The 25,263-nt window shown below is 41.3% G+C and overlaps 1 protein-coding gene across 1 annotated transcript in view; it reads left to right on the top strand.

The window, feature by feature from the left end:
• Positions 1-25,263, top strand: part of ERCC6 (ERCC excision repair 6, chromatin remodeling factor) — a 94,427-nt gene that overhangs the window by 49,228 nt on the left and 19,936 nt on the right. Inside the window, exons 7-12 of the mRNA XM_074999932.1 lie at positions 77-212; positions 14,596-14,766; positions 15,334-15,510; positions 16,917-17,033; positions 18,809-18,904; positions 21,893-22,111. Coding sequence (XP_074856033.1) covers positions 77-212; positions 14,596-14,766; positions 15,334-15,510; positions 16,917-17,033; positions 18,809-18,904; positions 21,893-22,111 — 916 coding nt within the window. The remainder of the gene's footprint in view (positions 1-76; positions 213-14,595; positions 14,767-15,333; positions 15,511-16,916; positions 17,034-18,808; positions 18,905-21,892; positions 22,112-25,263) is intronic.

The following is a 25,263-nucleotide window of genomic DNA, read 5'->3' as shown; positions in this document are numbered from 1 at the left end:
GGGTTATTGTAATGGATCGCTGAATATAGCATATTTGTTTCACATTCATGTTTTCTTCATGAATGTTTTCTTTTAGGTTTAAAGGTCTGGGCCCGACGGTGATTGTGTGTCCAACTACAGTGATGCATCAGTGGGTGAAAGAATTCCACACTTGGTGGCCTCCCTTTAGAGTCGCAGTTCTACATGAAACGGGCTCTTACGCCAACAAGAAGGTGAGGTTTAAAAAGTGTATGCGTGCATGTACTTGTGTCATCTTAGTACATAGATTTGTACAGGTTGAACCTCTCTAATCCAGAACTCTCTTGTTCTGACAAACTCCATAATCCACCATGATTTTAGTTAGCTAAACAACTACTTATTAAGGCTGTGATCAAATTTTTCCTGTGGTCCCATAAAGTTTGTTCATAGCCACCAGTTCTGGCTCTCAGTGTTCTGTGCAGATATTTAGCTCTAATTTACCCCAAATGTCTTCTGAGAGCCCGGTAAGCAGTGAAAGTGTTGGTAATGTGCTAGACAATATTGACCCCCCATTGTCCAACAAATTCTCTCATCCAGCACTGGTCAGGTTCTGAGGGTGCCGAACTAGAGAGGTTCGACCTGTCTGTCCATTTTTTCTTGAAGAATTGTGCGTATGCTCATCTTTGTGTGTGTGCTTCTAAAACATTCTCAGTGGTTTGCTAAGATTCTCTGGGAAACTCAATGAAAAAGTGATGACTGCACCGTAATGTAACCACGAAGCATGTATTAGTCTTAACATTACTGCATGGTTCCATAGGAACCAGTCATATTTTGCTGTTCTTGCACAGAATTTGTTGTTTCCCATGCCATATTTTACAATGCTCTGATATACTAAAAACCCTCCCAGGCTCCTGCCAATGTGCCTTGGGGGAAGGAAATCCTTTTTAACTCTGTATCTGAGGACTAGTGAGCAAGAATTCCCATAGCATGTTATCTAAACTTAATGCATTGGTGATGTCTCTGTAATATTCAGTGTCTTTCTTGCATCCTGTCACATTGGAATCTTCTGTCTCCAGAGGCAAAAAGTTCCAAGCGCAGCTCATGCTCTGGTGCCTGGGCAGCGCTCTCACCATCAGTTTAACCTGAACTTTTGTGATCTTAGTTTAATTCCCAGGGGTCCAGGTTTTTGTTTGCTCTCTTCTGGCATCCATACCCAAATCAATGCAGTCTTCTCTGGGTACTTCTGCAATGTAATATGAATTCACATGCACATACTGAGCACAAATAAATTCCACTGCTTCAAACCTCAGAGTCTGAAGGCTCAACCCAGAAGGGTACTGAACAGCAACAGCTGCCTCTCAGTTCCATGTAGTCTTGATCATTAAGTAGCTCTTTTGTGTGCATTCTGTGCTCTCAAGAAAGAGTTCACCATTGTGCAAGGCCATGGTATAACTCTTGCCTTCATCTCGGGTATAATTAGGAAGTAAGATATGACCTAATTAGCCTTCTTTTCTGCAGCTATCTAAGAGTCTGTATGTGTACGGAATAGTGCTACTGATGAATTCCTCCATCATGCTATCCTGCATCAGGATAGCCTGGATCCAATCTGTAGTATGTTGCACCAGCACACACACAATTCTACTTCTTATTTATTTGGTCATTATCTCAGATTAAAGTGATGGTTCCCACTTTGTTTCACCCTGACAGCCTAACTTGTTTTTCTCAGATAGTGTCTGTGTTACTCCTTCAGTTTGTGGAGTAACCTTTAATTTTAAATGATTTTATTCCATTTCTCAACTTGATGAAAGCCATTTCACGTGAAGTTTCAGTATTTGGTACTCATCAGAAGGGAAGTGAGAGGAAAAGGTAGATTTGGTTTTGGCTTCAGTTTGATTCTTAAATGAGTTTGCAGAATTGTGTAAACCATTTTTAAATTTCTCTTTAAATATTTATTGAATTTCTTGTAATAATGTTACAGTAATATGGAGCTTAATTGCACTTGATTAAATGTATTGTGAAATGATCGATACAATTACTGTACAGAGAAAAAATGAGCAGCATATGGAGAAATGTGCTAGTAGCTTCCTGTTACTAAGTTAACTCAGTGTGTCATCATTCAAGCCCCAAGAATCAACTGACTGCAATAAGGTTCTTGCATATATGACTGATTTAAATCGCGCATACTTATTTTCGTGGTTTTTTTAATGAGCCTGTCTAACATACACAGAAATTGCACAGCAAGGGAGAGAGGCCGTTCACTGAGGACTTGAAGAATCCTCTGTCCCACCAGCTACGTAATCAACAGTTCATATATTCTCTGCTAATGTATCATTAAATATTGTTGTTGGTGTTATTGTAGCCTTAGTTATAGACCAGCACCCAGTTGCGGTAGGTGCTGTACAAATGAAACGAAAAGATGCTCCCTGTCCCAAGTTGCTTATAGGCTAAGGGCTTGTCTACGTTTCGCCCAACTTTGAAGGGGGCATGTTAATCAGGGTGATGGGGCTTACTAATGAAGCGCTACCGATGCATATGCAGCACTTACTAATTCTCCCCCGTGGCAACTTGGAAGCATCAAACTTCAAAGTGCCAGAATGCGTGTAACCGTGGGCACTTCGACATGCCCGTGCTACTTCCAAGTGCCTTAACTCCCCAAAATTTTCAAAGTTTGACACTTGGAAGTTGCTGCGAGAGAGAATTAGCCTAACAAAGTGCTGCATATTCACCGCAGCACTTCATTAGTAATCTCCCGTCACCCTGATTACCATGTGCCCTTTGAAGTTGGGGGAAGTGTTAGACGCAGCCTAAGAGCATGGAGAAAAATGCTATCACCATGCCCAAGCTTCAGTGCGCTGAAGTGCCAGGGTAAACAGGCTTCTAGTGTAAGCCAACAGAGATGGTTTATCTCCTAGAGAACTGTGAGATCTCTCTCTCGTCACTCCTTCTGCGACCACACTGTTGGGTTAAAGGTCTGCTGTGGCAGCACTTGAACCGAGAAGGTATAGACAAAGCCTTTGTATAAGAGACAACAGATGGATGCAAACAGACAGGGCAGTTGCAAGGAAACAGTGAGACAGTAGTCAGTAGCACATAGGCAGAGGCCTGTGCACAACAAAGGTATAATGCACTGCTCTGCCTCTGTGCTCACTCTGCATCATGGAGCCCTGAAATAGAATCTCTTAAGCCAGGATGCCCTGGAAAATCAACATGGGCTGAAACTCAGGCACATTTCTCGTGGCTGTATGCCACAGTTTGTCCTGCTCGGTCCATAGCCCAAAGAGGGTCAGGTTGCACGTCTGTGTGCCGATTCCATCTCCTGATCACCTGTGACCTTACGTATAACTTGTTGTTTGTCTATTCACGTTGTATAGTGTTTGTTTCAGGAACCGTGCAGCCCCTCGTGCTGCCAATACTGAGTTCAATGAATAAATAAGAAAAATGTGATTAAGTTAGCAAAGCTGCTTTCCTCTTGATGAAATTAAAGTTGTAAAAAGTAAAATTAGAGCCCATCTGTTCTGTCATTACAGCCCTGATGCGTTTGATTCTTAAATGACTGTTCTAGGATTGGCTTATTAATATAGCAGTACATCATAATGTGTTGTCGTGTGACACGTGAGGTTTGAGCTTGCTCCTTTTCAGGCAAACAGGATCTCAGAGCCTTGCAGTGCTAGCACTGTGCCTTTGATGGCAAGGGATCACTTAATTTCCTAGGTTGGAGGGATGACAGTGCTGTGGATCAGTGCAGAGTGATTCATGGCTCCTCTGAGTTAACCAGAGGCTACAGGAAAAGTTTTAGCAGGTTCCAGTAGAAGCTGCACTCCTCTGCCCTTGGCCAGGAAAACATTCTGAACAGTAGTCTTAAGAGGGGTTCTGGGGTGCTCCCTGCATGAGCAGGGCAAAAGACTCCCGAGAAGTCATGCATATTCAGTTTCTGTCCTTGAGGCATGCTAAGTGTACCGAAGGACGAGAGTTTTATAAATCTTCAAATGAACCTTGAGTTCTTTAACTAGAAGTTGAAAAAATACCTAAATCCCCTACTGTTACTGTTGTACAGCTTTGTATCCTAAGATTGCTAAACATTTTACGAACATTAACTGTCCCCAAAATTTTATTCACTTTACATCTTGGTATCCTTTGCCTCTGAAGCTGTATGTGTTTCCCTCAAAGTTGCACATCACACTTCACAGAAATGTAATCATGATTTTGTTTTCTTCAAATTAGTATTGGGCAATGTTTTAAGCTTTAGCCGAGTAACACTGGAATAAATGTGGAATATCCATCAGTCTCTGGGAATTGTGGGCTGTCCAACAGTTTCTTGTTTTATTCTGAAGAGAATAGCAGACTTTTTAACTTTCAGTGACTTGACATTTTTCAAAAATATACTTGTCTCTTAGTTTAATTCTTTGTTGTCAGAATCACAGAGCGTCTCTGTTGTGACTTCTCTGCCATGGGGTGCTCCATCTACTGCATTTAACTGCTGTCCATCATCTTGTCTTACTGCTTTCCTGGGGATGAAAGGTTCTGAACTGCATAACCCTAAAGGGAGATTTTTCTAGTGGCGACTGCATATAAAATGACTGAAATCTTTTTGTAGTGCCAGTTACCTGCATTGAAGTTGCAGAATGGTTAAGCATCTCTCCTGGTGCCTAACCAAATGGGCTTGTCTTTCTGCTCAGAACTATGCCTGCTCTGCTTGTCAGTTACAAGCCACATCATTATGTGCATTAATAAATTATTGGTCCACGGCTCATGTGAATTACCTTTTGGATTATTGCAGTGCTTTTCAAACCGCTATTAATGGCACAACCCTAAAGTGTTTTGGGACTGTTAGTACCACTTTTCCTTATTTTTAGTTACTGTGAGCCTAAATGGACTTTCAGCATCGTTACCAGCCACTTTCATTGAGATGAGTTGGGGGAACTAAACTGGGCTTAAGTTTTCGAGGTATATATTAATTCTGAACTTTTTTGAAAGGCAAAGGCAAAGTGTTTTTAAATCAAAAGAACACTTGTTTTGCTAAAATGAGAGATAACGCGGTCAGTTACTGTTAACATTTAGAAATACTAAACAATTGAAAACAAAGTGATGTAAAGTGAAGGTCCCTTAAGTCTGCCCCAGCAGCAACTCTGAAACTTTATCCATTTGTTTGTGTAAATGTCTAGTTTATTCTGGGCTCAAATATACAACCGTAAAAGCTACCCGTTTTGAGGGAAGCATCCCACTTGTATTGTAGATTTTAATTGGCGGTTTATAAGTAGAAACTAAGTTCCATCTTTAACCTGGACATATGGACTAGCTCCTACCTTACTTTTTATTCGAGAAATAGACAGTTAAAATGGGCTACCATGAAATGCACATATGAGCTTATGGAGGTAGAGGGGAGGATTCTGCTTCCACCATCTGCATATTTTGCATCTTAGGGTTCCTTAAAAGAATATTATGACTCAGAAGGCTAATGTGTGAACCCAGCTCTGGGACAGCCTATGAGTTGTCTAGCCACTGTTGAAGTATATACTAGGGTTCAGCAGGACATTTTCTGGATTTTTCTCTCTGAAGCCTCACTACCAAAGCATGTTCAGGGAATGCTTCAAAGGGCAAGCTACACCTTCCCTTCCCCCATCAAGGGCAAGGCTACAGATGTGGCTAATCTACTTTTCCCTGAACTGCAGTAGATTGAAGTGGGAGCTGATATAAAGCTCCAATTTCAGCCCTTAAAGCAATAGTGACATGTAAAAGGTGACCTCAAGGGAAGGTAATTTGTTGATGAGAGTCATGGAGGAAAGAAGCAGCAGCTGGGTTAAATGGAGAAGACCATTTAACTTGCAATTTTCCAAAGAGTTTGTAGCAAGTCTGAAACCATTTGGATAAAATACAAAGTGAAGTCTTCCTGTTTATGATCATTGACAATACAGTTTGTACCTCTGAAAACTGGGATTCTCTGGTCTGGCAACATCCGTGGTGCTTCCTGGATCAAAGAACCCAGGGGTGGAGGCTGTGGCATCTCTCATCTATTCATCAATTTGTCAAAGTTATCCTGAATTTTAATCTTGCCCCACATACTGTTTGCAGCTCTTCCCAGCTTGGTGTCAACTGCAGATTTTATAAGCTTATGCTGCACTCTATTATCCAAGTCATTAATGTAAATGTTGGCTCTTGCTAGGCGTAGGACTGATTCTCTGTGGGAAGACACTGAATATGCCCTCCTATTCTGACCGCGTGCCCATTGATAACTATTCTGAGTATAGTCTTTTAGCTAATTAGGCATCTGCCTTATAGTTTTCATCTAGATTGCAAATCACGTGGAACTGTGTCAAAAGGCTTACTAAAGATATATCACATTTATCACATATATCACAGGCACTTTCCCCCATACAATAGGCCAGTAACCCTGTTGGAGAAGAAAATTTAAGTTATTTGTCCTTTGACAGATCCGATCTGGGTACTCCTTGTAACCCTATTAATTTCAAGGTCCTTGCAAACATGTTTTACGAATTTGTTCCCGTAAATTTCCAGGTATTGAAATTAGACCGATGGCTCTATAATTTCCCTGGTTTCTTTGTTCCTCTTTTTAAAGATATCCATATATGAGCTGCCTCCTAACGTCAGAATGTTTCCACGTGGAACTTTGGGGTGCAAAATGAGCCAAGTCATGTAAAACTTAACAACAGGCAAAGCAAGAAAAATCTTAACTAAGCCAATCACTAAAGTGTAGAAACAAGAGTTCTTGCAGCGCAAAGATTCTTACGTGACCAAAAAAAGCTATACATTCAAAATGGTCCAATTGAAATTATTCCAACAGTCAAACTTTAAAAACTGCATAACTCACATTTTCTGTGGAGATCTTTTTATGTGGTATTACAAGATCAGAATTTGAAGTCTAGCTGCCCCAGCTAGTGATGGGAAGCAGGCAGGCGGAGGTGGCAGTTCATCCTGAAGTCTTCCCTGTAAGCTGTGAGCTTGTGCAGCTGCTCAGGAGAGATTTCGGTGCTGCCCAGCTGATTAGCAGAATGCCCAGAGTTCGGATTTTCTGTTTCTACTGGTGGTGTACATTCAACCATGCCTCGGTGCTCATAAAAAATTGTCCTGCCCTCAGATGGAGAAGGTTAGAAGGAAAATCAGCACCTGGGCTTTTCATCCTGGTTCCCATCTGGGAGCAGCCACCCAGCGCTGTCGGGGGCTGGGCTCTCTCTGTCTAGATTTCTTGTCATTTTCATGCCTCCTTCTGTGAAATGGATAAGAAGGTCTACTACATCTCCGTCACTACACCAGCATAAGCCCTATGCCTCCGTGGAGTTCGTTATGCTGGCGTAATAGGGCACTTATATCAACAGAAGCAAGGCTGTAATGATGTAATTAGGCTGACATAAGCTATCTGACGTAGTTATGAAGTAAGGCTGTATTGTTGAACAGATCCGAGCAACTATAACACCCACACATAGATTGAAGTGCAATTTGTTGTTAAAGTTGCGGAGTCATCTTATCTGTGGGATGGCCAGCTCTTCAGCTTCTTCAATCTGACTGGCCATACTAACTGCATAGGATCATGGTTACATGCCCTCCGAGACAGAAATGCAGGCAGATCCTTATAAGATAATATACCATGCAGTGCCAGCCTTTGAAATCAAAGAACTGCTAATGTCTGTAGTATGCCCACAGGAAATTTTTGCTCTATTTTTAAGTAAATATTTCTTCAGAAAACAAGCGGAAGATATCTGGCACCGCAAAGCGAAAAGATCCGACCCATAGAAATGGTTAACTGTAATGTGGTTGCACTCTTAAAAGATTCTCTTCAAAAAGATTACATGTCCATATCTCGTAGAGCTGGAAGGACCCTTGAGACCAGTCAACTGCCCTCTTTACAGGGCCAAGCACCATCCGGACAGATTTAAAAAAAAAAAAAAATCTCTTTGTCCCAGACCCCTAAATGGCCTCCTGAAGGATTGAGCTCACAGCCCTGGGTTTTAAAGCCCGTGGGCAAGCCCATCACCTCTCCCTCTTTCACCACCCCCTTTGTAGTATTTATTAGTGTGGGTTCTTAGACATAGAGAACAAAGCTTAATTAATGTTTGCAGAACAATTAAGACATTCTCAGGTGGGAAGGTGTTTGTACAGATTCTAAACCCCATCAAATACATCTAACTGTAACATAGGAATTGTTCTATTGTCTAGATTGGGAAAGTGCAGCACAGTCAGTGGCCGAACCAACACTTGGGTCAGAGATACCCAGGGCCTGGAACAAAATACGTGTATCAATACAGTCATGAAGTGAAGCAACGACTAGGCTCTGGCCACGCTAGCCCCTCCTTTTGGAAGGGGCATGGCAATAAACCACTTGGGCAGCTGCTATTGAGGCGCTGCCATGAATATGCAGTTCTGGTTTGGGGAAGAATGGGCTTTCGAAATCGGGGTCGTTTTCGAAAGGCCGCCAGCCACACGTGCGGCATGCGCTTCAAAAGCGGCGCTTTGGAAGCGCGAGCGACCACCATTATGCTAATGAGGCGCTGCATGTTCATAACAGTGCCTTATTAGCATCTGCCAAAGTGGCTTATTACCACGGCCCTTCCGAAAGGAGGGGGCTAGTGTGGCCACAGCCCTAGTGTCCCATTAAATATATAATAAGCTCTCTATGTTAATTACATCTTTTAGGTTTATTAAAAGTTGTAATGAGTGGTATTAAAGCCTTTTGGTCAGGTAGTGCCATTTAGATTGTTTTGGGGATCGCACAGCCAAGAGATTTTACAGGTTGAGTTTATGGGTCTCTTCTTAATGGTTAGTCAGGAGATAATGAAAACTGCCTACCCTAGCACTCCTTTCGCTGACAAATAATACGTGGTTGAGGAAGTGATTGTGTATTTCCCAGGTGGAGTCACATTTGCTTGTTAAACACCCACAGGAAATTTGGGGAAATCGTGGCAGAGCTTGTTTGTGTGTTTTTGTGAAGGTTTGTTCAGATTTCTCTTCATTCGCGTACCTAGTTCATATTACAGCAAAACCAGGTAACAGAACACTTCAATATGCAGCAGGGAGATAACGTGTTTCGTTAGAGCAGCGGTTCCCAACCTTTTCGAGACGGTGACCCATCTTGACAATTCAGTAAGACTTTATGACCCAAGGCAATTCAAAAGTGAGGGTGGGGGAGGTTTTCCCTTGCGAAAAATTTGCTTTATAAATCTTGAGTTGCCCCTACCCCATAGCTAAAATGCCTTACATTCCCAAACCACCCCCGCCCCATCTACCTCACATGAACTCCGTTGCTGCCCTCTGCTGTTCCTTCGCCGGGCCCCAGCCTTCCTACTCCTGCCACCTGCGGCACGGGCAGTTTCCTGCCCTGCTGCACTGAAATGGGGCTTAACATAATTGGTTTTACAGGTGGGTCTCTCCTGCCAGCTGCTAAAACAATTAAATTGAGTTCCATTTCAGCACAGCAAGGCAGGGACTGGGAGCTGGAGGAGTGAGAAGCAGCAGCAGCAGGCAACTCAAATGGCTCCTTAAAAAGCCACATACGGCTTAGAGCCGCCCAGACAGTGACCCTGAGCACTTCTAAAGTGGACCCAGGTTTGGGTCCCGACCAGTAGGTTGGGAGTCCCTGAGTTAGAGGCATTTTTCTGCCTCTTCTCAGAACTAGGATATGGCCAAAAAACGCTGGTTGATGCTTGTCAAAATGCAGTCTTGTTTTGGACACTAGATTCATCTTATCTGGGGGGTCCTAGATAATCCGTCTGTCACCCTGATTGAGGAAGCAAGACAATTGTTTCAAGTCCAAAGGCAGAAAATACCATTTTGAATGAAAATGCAAGATTTAAAGAAGTTTTCTCAGTTTATCATTATTTCTTGTAATTTATGGCTCTATCTCTTTTGATACCAGAACTCACAATTTCAAGCCTAATTACCCACCACTTAACCCTTAGGCAATGGAGAAATTTGTCCCCATTAAGCAAAACTTATTCTAACACTGTCCCAGTCAAGCAGCAGTCATTTCTATGCACTATCGTTAGGCTAAATTGGTTCCCTGAGACATCCCAGTAAAGCAAACGTTGCTATTAAGTACATCTTAATTTAAGCAAAATGAAGAGTATTTTGAGCAGATTGCAAAGTGAAGACTGGCAAATACATCAGCTGATGAAGTAGCATGAATTCTGAAATGCTACAACATCCAAACAGAATACATCAAAATTTAACCCTGAACTCCATGAAAACATTTAAGGGTGTACAAAGTCGGTTACAGCTCTTAATATAATTTAAATGTCCACTAGATACATTGAAATGATAGGAAATAAATGATTATGCATTGTTAAAGTTTTGTTTCCTGTGTTTTTTCTCTTTGTCAGCACAAATCCTTGTTTATTAAAGATTTAGCTTGAAGGAAATTTTAATTAATTACAGGTTCAGTAAATCCTGACTAGGAATCTGCTGTGCTGTGTTTACTGTGAATGGCCTTCATGTGCCTGTGTTTCACTCCTGTTCTTTCTGCTATCTGACAATGTGATTTATGGCTGTTGTTTTTCTACCAGTCCACTGTTTGCCCTCTAGGAGGGATTGGTCTCCTGAGCCTCCATAATAACAGCAGCGCTTTCACAAAACATCTTTTAATGACAACAATGTAGCATTCGGTAAGTCAGGCTAATTGCAGACATACCCTATTAATTGCAAAAACTAGGAGAGGTTACATATTTTACAAGCTTTTAATTTGAAATCGCCTGAGATGATTTGTCTTAAGTGTTTGGATAGAGATGTCTACAATATTCTGCGATAGGCCATTACTGAGAATCTAGAATACACAGTTAAAGAATACGGGGAATGAATCAAGTGAAGACAAGTCTGAGTTCAGTTCTGCCGAGGAAGGCTACAGAATGTTATAAAAAGATTGCATGTTATGGGAATAAAGGAGATGGTATCTGCCTTTATTTTAACAATTGCATTTGTCACATTTATTTTGGTAGATAGCATTCAAAGAGTAGAAAGTCTAAAGCAGATTGAACTGCAAGAGGCTTCAGGTTTTGTTGTGTCTTAAGCCATACAATGGTCAGTTAAAGAACTTTTTTTTGTTTTTTTTACACAGAAAGTGATTGATGACTTATCAGGTGTTCACTGGCGTCATTAGGGAGGAAAACTGTGTGTTGTTCTAAAAGAACAGAAGACATCATCGGTGTCGTCGTCGTCTTTTCTGATTTTTGTGCTACTCTCCATATCTTGTATCTATTAAGGGTACTGGGAAATTTCCCATTGATTTTGCTATTGTAGCATCAAGTCCCAGGCCAGCAGTGAACGTGGACAGCTGTTTCAATCGTGTTGACTAGTTATTACAAGCCAGTAAGAGAACTCATGCAAAGAAAGACACTCAGGCTATGTCTACACTGCGCGATACTATTGATTTTAAGTCACTTAGCCTGATTTTTCCAAGTGCTTGTCTTCACTGTAAAGTCCATTAGCTCGATTTATGGTGCACTAAAATCGACGTCATATCGGTATCACAATATCGTATTAACCTGGCTGGTGGAGCGTTCAGTTCGAGTTTAAAATTCTGAATGAAGGGTAGTGAGGAAGCGCCATGTCTTCAAATGGAATTCATTCACCTCCAGAGATGTCCCGTATGTGCCCCCCAATGCCCCACATTTCTCCGCTCTGGTCTCTTCCCTCTCCACCGCTCTCAGGTGCGGAAGAATTAGACCACAGGAAGACCATTTGAATTCGGCACCTGGAAGCCCGTGGCTGTAGGGTCATGAGAGGCTGAAAAATCTTCTTTCCTTTTGTTTGCTAGTTGTGCGGCTGTGGGGTCTGGGGTTCTGCGTCTCCCTCTCTAACTGCGTTTTTTTTCTGCGCTGCCTGGCGCTAGCCGCTGCCATTCCCCGCACCATGTGGAGGCGAGGCTGTGGAGGGGGGTTGCGCTTGTCTGATAGGATGAGAAACTTTTTTTCAGTCATTTACATGTTGTCCTGCACCCCACACCCCCTCCTTTCCCTTCCAGACAGGTACCGTGCATTCTGGAACCTTCCCTTACATGCATCACGTGCCAGCTAGTCTGTGTATGGGTGTCGTGCTTGGATGAGAAAATTATTTTCAGCCAGTTTCCTGGCCCTGACATCCCCTCCCTTTCCTCCTCCCGGAGGTGCCACGCTGTCTGGAACTTTGCTGTGTCCAGCCGCATCATGTGGCTTGACCCCGATAAAAGGAGATGCTGTGCAAGGTGCCGGGCAGCTTGCATGCGGTGAGGGTCCTGTAACCGGCCAGGGGAAGACTCCCTCGTCAGTCACGATTTTTGGGTAACGGAAGAAAATACTTTGCCACTAGCCTGGCTGTCCTCTCAGAGGGAATTTTTGAATAGGCTTTAGCCAATGGCCAGGAGGCTGGCTCTAGTCAGGGGTCTTCCAGCCAGCCAGGGGAAATCTCCCTCCGAGGTCACTATTTTTGAGTGCTGGCTGTAGTCTGGGGTCTCTTAGCTGTCCAGGGGAAATCTCCCTTGGCACTTGTGATTTTCAGGTGCTGGCTGTAGTGGGGGGGTCTTTTAGCCAGCCGGGGGAAATCACCCTCGGTGGTCACGATTTTCGGGTAGTGGCTGTAGCCGGGGATCTTGTAGCTGCACAGGGGAAATCTCCCTCGGCAGTCATGATTTTCAGGTGCTGGCTTTAGCCGGGGGTCTGTTAATCACCCCTAGCTGTTGCTATTTAAATGAAGACAATGTAATAGCTATACATTTACCTCTTGAAGTAAGGCTTGCAGCGAGGCATATTCTTGTTCTGAGGGTCTTTTTTGGCAGGTCCAAAGCTGGCTGTGTTCTCGGGTCTTTTAGCTGCCTGGGGGAAGTCTCCCACGGCGGACACGATTTTCAGGGCTGGCTTTAGTCTGGAGTCTTTTAGCCGCCCTGAGCTGTAGCCGTTTCAGTGTAGCACCCGTGTCTGCTTAAACAAATTCTTGTTCTGAGGGTCTACTTTGCCGGGAGGTCTAAATCCAGATCCAAGCCTGCAGAGATCCAGTGAGTGCTTTTTGCATCCCATTTTCAAAAACCTGTAGGTTGGGAGACCCAAAATGATTTTTCTAACCATTCCTAAGTACTTTACTACCCCTCCCATTCTCTCCCTTCAATAATAAAAAGCACATCTTTTATCAAGGCAAGCCAGACCCTGCCTGGAAAGGGAATGTTTGTTTAACGCAGCAGGGGAAAGAGGGGAATGAAATGTGGGAAGATGTTGTCAGATACCCACATCTACTTGGGGAGCCTTTTTTCCCCATACCGCACCGTTGAAAATAGCCAGAATGCTATGGGACTCAGGGAAATGTGGGGTAGATTCCCACAATGCACTGCTGCAGCAGTCAATTTCAGCTACTTGTGCATGGCAGCAATAAGTCGATTTTGTGGGGAGCATGTGGGAATGTGAAGATGCTCAAAATCGAATTGATAAAACCCAGCATTAATAAATCGATGTTAAGAAAATCGATTTTAGCTCGTCGCATAGATGCAGCCTAAGTTAAGTATTAATATATAATTGGCCAAATGCTGCCAGAGATTTTCATTGTGTCACATTGAATTTTCCGGGTCTCGAAGGGTTAAGGCTCACATATGACCAATTTCCCTTTCCTGCCTGAAAGCAGCTTTAAATTGAGAGAAGTTTTTGAATTTCCAGTTACCTGCACATAATTCTTAAACTTTTCCCTTTCCTTTTTTCTTGATTTTTCTTACATATTTTTATTCTTCATTTGCTTGGCTTTGATTTTCCAATATTTAAAACATCCAGCAGAATGGTCATGGGTAGATTTATAATCATCGTTATTTGATTTTATTTATTTTGATGAGAACACTCAAAAGCTAGCTGAGGCAGAAGGCCCGATTTTGCTGTATGGACAAAAAATAATAGAGGAGGGAATGCTCAACAGATCGGGTGCCAACCTCACATTCAACAGACCTGTGTTTGATCTCCTGCTCCGCCATAGGCTTGCTTTTCAACGTACTTATGAAAGATCTGGAGAAAGGGGTAAAAAGCGAGGTGGCAAAATTTGCAGGTGGCACAAAACTGCTCAAGATCGCTAAGTCCCAAGTCGACTACCAAGAGCTTCAACAGGATTTCATAACACTGGGTCACCGGGCAACAAAATCGCAGATGAAATTCAACGTTCTGAATGCCAAGTAACGCACACTGAAAAATATAATCCCAACTGCAGGTTGGACGTCTAAAATCCATGACTTGGTGGTCTGGCACGAGCTGGACCAGAGAGCCACAGAGCCTTGGCCTGGCCTGGCCTAGCCTGGCGTCCACAGCTGAGCCAGCCGTAGGGGACAGCAGCGTGCGACTGGGCTGGAGAGCAGCAGCCCGTGGCTGGGGAAAGATAATAGTGTTTCTTTTGAAGGGGGATTGCACCAATTTCTGAATAATTACACAGGTAAACGCTGAGGAATTCCATTTCTAGTCATTAGACGTAACGAAGCAAACTCTATCCAAGCAGATTTTGTATTTGTTAGCCCTTTTGTGATGAGACAGTACTGGTCTTAGCCATACTTACTTTATTTACAAAGAATACTTTGGGTTTTGTTTTGGTTTTTTAAGGTGCTTTTTAACACAACCAGGATCACAAACACACAGTTGATTTTGTCTTAATGTGACATCTTAATGCTAAGTTATTGACCACAAATCATTCTGTTTGCAGGTGAAACTAATTCGTGAAATTGCAGCATGCCATGGCATTCTGATCACCTCCTATTCATACATTCGATTGATGCAGGATCATATCAACAGCTACGACTGGCATTATGTGATTTTAGATGAAGGTCATAAAATCCGGAATCCAAATGCTGCAGTTACACATGCATGCAAACAGGTACAGGATGATAAAACCAGCCAAATATCTTCTTCATGTGTGATGTTTTTATGAAAAGCTAAATAAATACTTTGAAAAAATAAGCTCAAAATCTGATCGTAACCATGGATTGCTAAATCATAATTAAATCTTAGCAAAGAATAAAGGCTTACATCATGAGACTTTCTTTTAAAATGTTGCTTGGGTACTTAATTTGTTTGTCTGTTTTAAAATTGTTTTCAACAGACACTAAAAATCAGTAATGCTCCTGTAATAGGATAAATTCAGCATTTGATTAGCATTTGCTCAAAGTTAGTACTGACTGTGCCTTTAAAACCTATATCTAAAACAGATTTTTATGTTAATTTTATTTTATGGAGTAGTAACGCTAAGTCCTTTTCGAGCTATCGGTTTTGCAGACGGTATTTCACAAGAAGTTTATATTTACTGTAGGGGAAATATACTCTGTATTTTAAAATGCAACAGCTCATAGATGTGAAATTGGATAGCCTCTGCAAGACAAATCTGTAGTACAAGCCAATTCACGAAAATGCCTTGCTCCTAAGTTGGTTTGTTTTATATTAATAGTTCCGCACGCCCCATCGAATCATCTTGTCTGGCTCCCCTATGCAAAATAACCTAAAGGAGCTCTGGTCCCTCTTTGACTTTGTATTCCCAGGGAAGTTGGGAACATTGCCTGTCTTCATGGAGCAATTCTCTGTTCCAATAACTATGGGAGGATATTCCAATGCTTCTCCTGTGCAGGTAAAGCTAAGAGCAAAATATTATTTTTACTAATTGGTTGTCGTAAATTTGGAGGAAAAAGTAAGCTGTATTGTTTCAAAACTCACTTAAACTGTATGTTGCGTTCGATGCCCTGATCCAGGAAGCACCGTTAGAAACCTTTTATTTTTACACGCACACAGAGCTTAATATTTTCATTTTGATTTTGAATTAGTTTCTCTGTCTGGGTTTCAGACATTAGCAAAACTGTGTAATATTTTTATTTCAGATACTGTAGAGAAAAGTTTAGATCTTATGGTGAAATCAGTTTTCATTTAACAACAATTAAACTTTTCCCCTTCTATTAAACTGAATCTAATTTCACAACATAAACTGCCTAAGATAATTCTTTCAACCAGGTATATCTGTTAATCTGTGCAGTTGTTGTACTTCTCTTTATCGTAAGTATTTTGTTTAGGTGACTTTTTAAAAGATTTACCTGCATTGCACTTATTAAATTAATTATTAGATTAAATGTTTGTAAAGTTATCTGAAGATTAAAAGCTCCATGTAAATGCTTAGAATATAAATTATTTCTACTCTAACGTTTCTGGTAATATTTTATGCACACATTTTTCTACAATTTTATCTTCGTTCTGAGTTTAAGTGCTTCCCTTGTCTGAGGCTTGGTAATTTACTAAATTGAATGGCCAGTTTGATTTTTACATATCAATAATTTATTATATTCTTTGTTTTGCTTTAAGAGAATTGAGGGTATTTTTAGCTATTATGTACAGTTAATACCCGTCTCACACATCCATTACCCATTACAGAACCATATGCGCCATTTAAGACCAGAATGACCTTTAGATTCTGTGATCAGAGGGGTTTTCTTATACTGATTTTTTTAATAGTCTCAAGTGGGCACTAATCTTCGCTTATTGTCTGGTACCCACCGTTGCTGCAGGCTTCGCCTTTGATGCTCAGTCTGTATGGGAGCAGTTTTGTGTGTGGCCTTGGATTGTATATAAGGTTACACACATGGATTCATTGATAAAAGGGACTTGCCTAAAGGGAAGTGTCATCTGTTCTTAGCCAATACAGCTATAATTTCTGGTCCCCTTTCAGTGGAATAAATTCCACCTAATGAAGCCAAAATAAATAATTAGTATCTGGTATGAGAGAGTCCATTTATTAACTGTTACTGTTGGCTAACATCAATTAATCACAAATTACATTATATTCCATACTAAAAAAGGTTTTGTAACGTCATGTATTCATTAAGAGGTGAAACTATAGCTGTACTTGTGCCATCTGGTTTTTATGGTTTTGTTTTTTTTACTTTTCCCTTCTCCTAGTTAATGAATTTCATTTAAATCAAAATACAACAAAACAAAAAATGCTCTACGCGGAACTCTTTTAAATGCTGGGTTTTTTCCCTTCGAAAGGTAAAAACTGCCTACAAGTGTGCGTGTGTTTTACGGGATACCATAAACCCCTACTTGCTGCGGAGAATGAAAGCTGATGTGAAAATGAGCCTGTCACTGCCGGAGAAAAATGAACAGGTTTGTTTAAAATATATCTAATGTTTGATTCTTTGCTTCCTGAAGGCCGTAGCAAAACTGGAGAGCAAATGTAGGAGAAGGGTTAAATCTACACATTAAGTTCTCAGTAATGCTGTGAGGCTTACAAGCTGGGGAAGTCAGTGTGTTTAACAGCTTAAATCGCTACTGAGGTATTTTGTTTGGTAGGTGTTTAAAAGTCATCTGATTACCATATCATCTGGGCACAAAAGTCTGGTGGAATTGTCTTGTGAGGAAAGAATCTGTTTACATCTTAAATAAGGACTCATAGCCCCACAGATCCTACAGATTACAGCTTCTGCTGTGATCCAGCGTACAGTGATTCATTTTGAACTTCTGTCTCCAAACAACTACGCATCCATATTAAAGCAAACGGCATGTAAGGTGTATTCTCCTTTCTAATCTGTTTTATGCATATTGGTTTCAGCCCTTGAGCACTTGGTGAGTGATCAGTGCAGGCCTCAGATGGCCAAACGTATGTTCATCCTTAGAACAGTGCCTGTAGGATACCTCCTGTGGTACGTTCACTATCAGAGAAGAGGTTGTTCGTGGTGTTCTGCGGTTCATTTGGCCAATGAATTATTGCCAGGGAAATAGGTAGTGTGACAGCAGTAGTTCAGGTTGCAAACTTGCGCATGCCAACGATCTCCCACAATTTCCCCTTCCTGGGCTGAAAGCTTCCATGCTTGAAGGTGAATGTTTTTGGTGAAGTCTTGAGCACATGGCCTTCAGTTATTCTTGAGTCAATGAAATTGTTGTTGTTGTTTTGTTAAGAAAGAAAGCAACAAACATCTGTGACTCCCAGGAGCCACTGTTTCTAGTATGACTTACAGTTCACTTCCTCCCAGCCCTCAGCTTTGTTTCTGTGCCACACCCCTTTTTCTTTCTTCTGCCCTTGCTGTGGTCTTCCCTCCAGTTTCTCTCACCATCAGGCATATAAGACGAGTAGTCATGCTAGTGATAACTCACTGTCCACTCCATGGGGACACAGGGAATAAATTATGTCTGCTGTGAAGTCTCATGCTCTCTGTTCAATCAAAGTCTGGAACATAGTGTCAATATACTTTAAAGAATGGAAGTTACTTCCCCCCTAAACAACACATTCTGAAATGAGTTAAAATCATTTGATTTTTCTTGTCAGTGACAGACTGTACAGGAGTTTGACTTACAGCATAATGTTTGTTCCCTTGCAGGATGTGAGTGAGTGATTTGCTCCATTTTAACCCATCAGGCTATTTGAAAAATCATTAGATGGTCACGTTCAAAGATTAATGACAGAACAGATTACATGTGCTAACCTATTGTTTACCCAGGAGGTCATCAGGGGATTGCAGGTTTTTAGGGACATAACAGATAGATAGAGTGTACAAAGTGCTTCCAATACTTAGTATTCTATAAATTCCACTTTAAAAAGCTCTTGCATTAAGGCAATGTTAAAATTGCACAGTTAAGCAATGAAGTCAGGAAATAGGAAAGTGAAGCTTGCATAAATAAATGCAGTAGGAGAAAATAAAGGGACCAGAGTGGATGCTGAAACTCATCACTAACTATAGCATATATCTCCTACAAATACTCTTAATTTTTTCTTAAATATTTCAACTTCGGGTTCTTTGTGCTTTTAGTCATAATTTTGCACTTTTGGTTCATTAAAAATTTCTCGATGCAGCTTTATTCTTTTTTTTTTTGTTGTTGTTGCGCATTTCGTCTCTCGGGAAGTTAAACGGTAACTACATAAGTGAACGATATTTTTTTTGTAGGTTCTGTTTTGCCGTTTGACAGATGACCAACGGCAAATCTACCAAAACTTCATTGGCTCCAAGGAAGTTTACCAGATTCTCAATGGAGAAATGCAGGTTGGCATTAATTAAGGTCAATTATGACATGTAAGAGTTGAAAAATAGTCATCTGCATAAAGGCACTAATGGCCTTTCAGCATTTTTCTAGCTGGAATCTGAATACCATCTTAGAGAGGAAACAGACTTTATGTTCTTAATTCTATTCCTTTTGTCATTAGCTTGTATTTCTTAAAACTACTTAGTAGGCAGAAATAGAGTTGAATGAAGTTTAGATTTCCCGTAGCTCCTTGATATCCAAGATGTCCCAGAGCCCTTTACATAGTGATGAATTAGAGCAGCGATGGGCAACCAAAAATACAGAGTGTACTGTATGAGTGGTGGTCTTCCACCGCAGTCGGCCACAGCGACCCGAGGGCCCACTGGGGCGCCGCCTATATTTCTGCAGACACCCTGTCTGCCCTCCACCCCCACGCACTTCTCGCACTCCATCTCCATCCCTCCCTCCTACAGTCGGATCTGTGTGCAGTTCCAGTTCCGGGAGGGAGCGGGGAGGAGCAGAGACGAACTCGAAGCAGCTGATTTGCAGCAGTCCTAAAGGGCTGGGAAGGCGGGAAAGAGGTAGGAAGCGCAGGGCTCTGATGCACCAGTGCATGAGAGGAACATGGGGGAGGGGGGCAGACGGGATCCTTGGGCCTCAGGTGGAGCTTGCCGGCAGCAGGTTGCCCACCGCTTAATTAGAGGCTAGTAACAGAGTGGCTAAGGAAGAGATTATGTGTGGAACTGTGGCATGAACACACTACTGGGTATTAGAACCCGTTTGCTGAAGGAGGGCGTGCTGGACAGGGCAGTAGCTTATGGGTGCTGAGAATCACTCGGAAATGAATTTTCTGTCCAACGATCAATCATAAGCAAAAGGATTTCACAACTTTACAGCTTTTTGCTTGAGTACATGCCCTGAAGTGTCAACAACCTAAGTCCTGGTGTTGGTTTTCAAGTGAGGACGCTCTGCTCTAGAAGTGAAACTTCTGCCTGTAATGCACAGTGATAGCTACAGACGGAATATCAGATACAGATTATACTGCGTGATCATGCGTAACGTTTTAATGTCTGATTACCCCCCACAATTGGCAATGGATGGTTTTTGGACCAGAAACTGAGAATGAGTGTCACACTCTACAGCCTGGAAATTTGTGCACTTACTGAGGATGTGGGAGATCCACTTTCAGATCCCTGTTGTAGTGAGATTTAAATCTATTTTATAAAGAGGAAAGAGTTTAAGAGGCAAGATTGAGAACATCACACAAGAATATCCCATAGCCCAGTAGCTGGGACATTTTCCTCTAATGGGGGAGATCGAAGTCCAGATCCCTTCTCTGTATCTGGCAGATGGCAGAGTTGATGCCACGTCTCCGTCATCCCAGGTGAATATAGGGTCTGTGTGGATCAATTCATACACAATACATTCGTGTTCTTCAGAAGTCACACTCCCATGGTCTACCTTACTGCTTAGAGCAGACATGCCTCTCGATCTAATTAACGAATCTTGGTGGTTTTCTGGTGTTTTATTTCATAAACACCTTTTCGTTTGTAGCGAGGGTGTTTTATCAATATTTGTCAATTAAAATAAAAGAATCAGAAGCCTTACTTTTAAGGGAGACAACACCTCTGTGGTCTCTTGTGTCCATTTTGCGAATCCTTTCACGACTTTGTCAAAACATGTGAAACTGTAAAGGAAGTATTTTTAAAACTTGTTGTAGAAATGTTTTGTTTTAAATATTGACATATGTAATAGAATTCATGGATAGTTTCAGTCAGCCTGAAACCGGTTTTTTGGTGGGTTGTTTTTTTTTTTGAATAGACTATTTAATCCGAAAAATTTCTCCCAGCTGGAATTAAACCTTGTGTTCCTTCTGACTTATTTGAAATAGCAGCTTATGCTATACTGAGTGGTAGGTAGAAGAATGCATATAACTGCAGTGTTCCTAAATGAGCTTTTACCTGCATCATATCTTAATATTTACCTAGAACTTGTCCCTTCCTCTTTATAGGTTAGAACATTGGTGTAGCCTTTAACAGTTCCTTGGGCCTTTAATACGTTGATGTGGTGCTCTTACTCACTCAACTCTACGGGGCTGGGGCAGTTGTTTTGGCAACTGCAGTTTGCTCAGTGTGGAGAGAAAGGATTATATGTATGGTATTTAAAATGTCTAATGAATAATTGAAAAGAATCCATCTAATGCAGTGATGTAAACAGCGGTCATTAACAGCACTATATGCATGTTCTGCTCAAACACATTGAGTCAACCTGTTCTCAAGTCAAGTAGTTGTACTTGCCAACAAGGGAAATGTTCTTCACATCTTTTATCATCTCCTAGCATTTTTGCTTTTTTATCTCAAACAGATTTTTATTACTTTGTTTATTTGTTTCTCCTAAAAACAGGAAAAATACGACAGTTTTGTACTGAAAATATAGCATCACTTAGGAATTTGCAGTACTTTCAGGGGAGAGAAATTCATTTTATGATTAAAGAAAAATGAGCCAATTCAGTAAGAAGTTTAATTTTTCTCCCTGAGGTTCTTTTTTTTTTTTTTATTCTGGGATTAGTTGGTATAAACAGATCAGTTAGGATCCAACTTGTGCAGAGAAAAAAATCTATATTTGATTTATAAGTCCAGCTGCATGTATAGTATCCTTCAGCAAGTGATACATTTTCAGTTTCTTTATTGGGAGACCATGTAATGTGCAGCTATGACTAATTGTAAATTATATGAGTGTGGAAACTTTTGGAATTTTTGTAACGTTATTACCAGAATGGATTCTTAAATAACAGAGTATTTCATTGGCCACTGTTATTATGTCAGCTGTGTAATACCTCTTACTGAAACAGGAAGAAAAGTCTATTGGTGTAAAAATCTAAAACACCACAGTATTCATCTGCTTAGCCATTATTAGTTTGATTTGTTACTGGCTCGTTGTCTTAAATGTAAGCCATGGTAGCATGAAAAATTTGCAAGAAAAAGACACTTCTCTCGTGTGTTTTGTAGGTTTTTTCTGGACTTGTAGCCTTGAGAAAAATATGCAACCACCCTGATCTCTTTTCTGGCGGCCCCAAGATTTTGAAAGGTGTGCCAGATGATGAATTAGAAGAAGCAGATCATTTTGGATACTGGAAACGTTCCGGAAAAATGATAGTGGTAGAGTCCTTGCTGAAAATATGGCACAAGCAGGGTCACAGAGTGCTTCTGTTTTCCCAGTCGAAACAGGTAACAGCATCTAACAAGTTTATTACAGTTATGCATTAACTGCAGGAAAAAAAAAGAGACGGAGAAAAAAGAAATGCCTCCGACAGAATAGGTGTGTGTGCGAGAGCTAAAAAGAGCTATAGCAAGAAACTTGCTATTCTGAGGAATCCTCCAATTATCCTGAAAAGTGTCGCAGTGCGAAATTTCTTTGTTTTGTAAATGCTCCATAAATGGAAGGCAGACTTCTAGTCCAGTTCACTTCCATAAACTTTATTAGCACAATGTAGTACGCCAAATATTGCCCAAGTAGAATATATGGAGCCAAATATTGCTGTCGCTTAGGACAGTGGAAATCAAAATAAGCCCTTCTGATTTCAGTGGTGCAATTTTAGATTTACACTCGTGTAAGTGGGAGTGGAATTTGGCACAGTACAGGTAACTGTCTACGGTATGACTTCCCAGTGCACTGTACAAATGAGTCTGTTTCCGAATCAGTGAGTTTGTTATACATCATGACAGATTCCTCCCAGGTCTTCAGTTCTGTCAGAATTGTGCTGAGAAGTTTCGGTCTTGCTGTTAGAATGTTTGAAGTAGTATCTTTCTTGCTGTGCATATTCTAGTCCAAGGAGTAAATGCAAATATCATAGAATCCTAGGGCTGGAAGGGACCTCAGGAGGTCATCTAGTCCAGCCCCCTGCTTCATGCAGGATCAACCCCCACTAAGTCATCGCAGCAAGGACCTTGTCAAGCCGGGACTTACGAACCTCGAGGGATGGAAAATCCACCACCTCTCTAGGCAGCACTTCCATTTCTCCCATCATTTCTTTTATAAAACTGTTCCTTCGATAGAGCGTCAAGCTATATTTTTTTGAGATTACAACTTCGATAAAAGTAGTAGTATTGGCATAATAGACTTCTGTAAGGTGTTTGAGTTGGTACCATGTGATGGTTTTTACCATGTAAGGTTTTAGTAGTGGGGGATTCCATCATTAGAAATATAGATAGTTGGGTTTGTGATGACCGGGAGAACCGTATGGTGACTTGCCTGCCTGGTGCGAAGGTTGCGGATCTCTCGAGGCATCTAGACAGACTTATGGGCAGTGCTGGGGAGGAGCCGGTCGTCGTGGTACATGTTGGTACCAATGACATAGGGAAGGGTAGAAGAGATGTTCTGGAGGCCAAATTTAGGTTACTAGGGAGGAGACTGAAATCCAGAACATCTTTGGTGGCATTCTCTGAAATGCTTCCAGTTCCACGCGCAGGGCCAGATAGACAGGCAGAACTTCAGAGTCTCAATGCGTGGATGAGACGATGGTGTAGGGAAGAGGGGTTTAGATTTATTAGGAACTGGGGACACTTTTGGGGTAGGGGGAGCCTATACAGGAAGGATGGGCTCCACCTAAATCAAGGTGGATCCAGACTGCTGGCATTAAACATTAAAAAGGACATAGAGCAGTTTTTAAACTAAGAGGTGGGGGAAAGCCGATTGGTGCGGGGGAGCACCTGGATCGGACGGAGACTTCTCTTACACGAGGCTCCATAGACAGGGATTCCCTAGAAGTTAGTCAGATAGGGAACGTGGGAAATAATATATGGGCAAGATCAGATGTGAAACAATCGTGCATAAAAAAATCCACCACGTCTGTGAAAGGCGGACATATAAATAGTGGTAGTTTTCTAACATGCTTTTACACTAATGCTAGGAGTCTGTCTAATAAGATGGGTGAACTGGAGTACCTCATATCAAAGGAGGAAGTTGACATAATAGGCATCTCAGAAACATGGTGGAATGAGGACAATCGGTGGGACACTATCATACCGGGATATAAATTATATCGGAAAGACAGAACAGGTCGTGCGGGTGGCGGAGTGGTACTATATGTGAAGGATAATATAGAATCAAATGAAGTAAAAATCCTAAAGGAATCAAAATGTTCCATAGAATCATTATGGATAACAATTCATTCCTCTAATATGAATATGGCATTAGGAATATATTACCGACCACCTAACCAGGACAGTGATAGTGATGCTGAAATGTTAAGGGAGATTAGAGAGGCTATCAAAATAAAAAACACAGTAATAATAGGAGATTTCAATTATCCCCATATTGATTGGGTGCATGTCACCTCAGGACGGGATTCAGAGATTAAATTTCTTGATGCCTTAAATGACTGCTTCTTGGAGCAGCTAGTACAGGAACCCACAAGGGGAGAGTCGATTCTCGATCTAGTCTTGACTGGAACGCAGGATCTGGTCCAAGAGGTAACTGTTACTGGACCGCTTGGAAATAGTGACCACAATATAATAACTTTTAATATTCCTGTGTTGGGAAGAACACCGCAGCGGTCAAACACTCTGGCATTTAATTTCAAAAAGGGGAATTACACTAAAATGAGGAAGCTAGTTAAACAGAAACTAAAAGGTAGAGTAATTAAACTAAAATCCCTGGAAGCTGCATGGAAACTGTTTAAAGACACCATACTAGAGGCCCAACTTAAATGTATACCCCAAATAAAAAAACACAGTAAGAGACCTAACAAAGAACCACCATGGCTAAACAGCCATGTTAAAAAGGCAGTGAGAGAGAAAAGGGCAGCTTTTAAAAAGTGGAAGTCAAATCCTAGTGAGGAAAATAGAAAGGAACATAAACACTCCCAAATTAACTGTCATAATGTAGTAAGAAAAGCCAAAAAAGAGTTTGAGGAACAGCTAGCCAAAAATTCAAAAAACAATAGTAAAATGTTTTTTAAATACATTAGAAGCAGGAAGCCTGCTAAAAAAGCAGTGGGGCCCTTGGATGATAAAGATATAAAAGGAGCAATCAAGGAAGACAGTGCCATTGCGGAGCGATTAAATGATTTCTTTGCTTCAGTCTTCACGGCTGAAGATGTTACAGAGGTTCCTAAATCTGAGCCAGCCTTTTTAGGCGACAAATCTGAGGAACTCACTCAGATGGAAGTGACATTAGAGGAGGTTTTGGAATTAATTGATAAGCTGAATAGTAACAAGTCTCCAGGACCAGATGGCATTCACCCAAGGGTTCTGAAAGAACTCAAATGTGAAATTGCGGAGTTATTAACAGTGGTTTGTAACCTATCCTTTAAATCCACTTTGGTACCAAATGACTGGAAGACGGCCAATATAACACCAATATTTAAAAAAGGCTCTAG

The sequence above is a fragment of the Carettochelys insculpta genome, chromosome 7 (genome assembly GCF_033958435.1).
Source record: "Carettochelys insculpta isolate YL-2023 chromosome 7, ASM3395843v1, whole genome shotgun sequence".
NCBI classification, from domain to species: domain Eukaryota; kingdom Metazoa; phylum Chordata; order Testudines; family Carettochelyidae; genus Carettochelys; species Carettochelys insculpta.
This window is presented reverse-complemented; position numbering and strand designations above follow the sequence as displayed.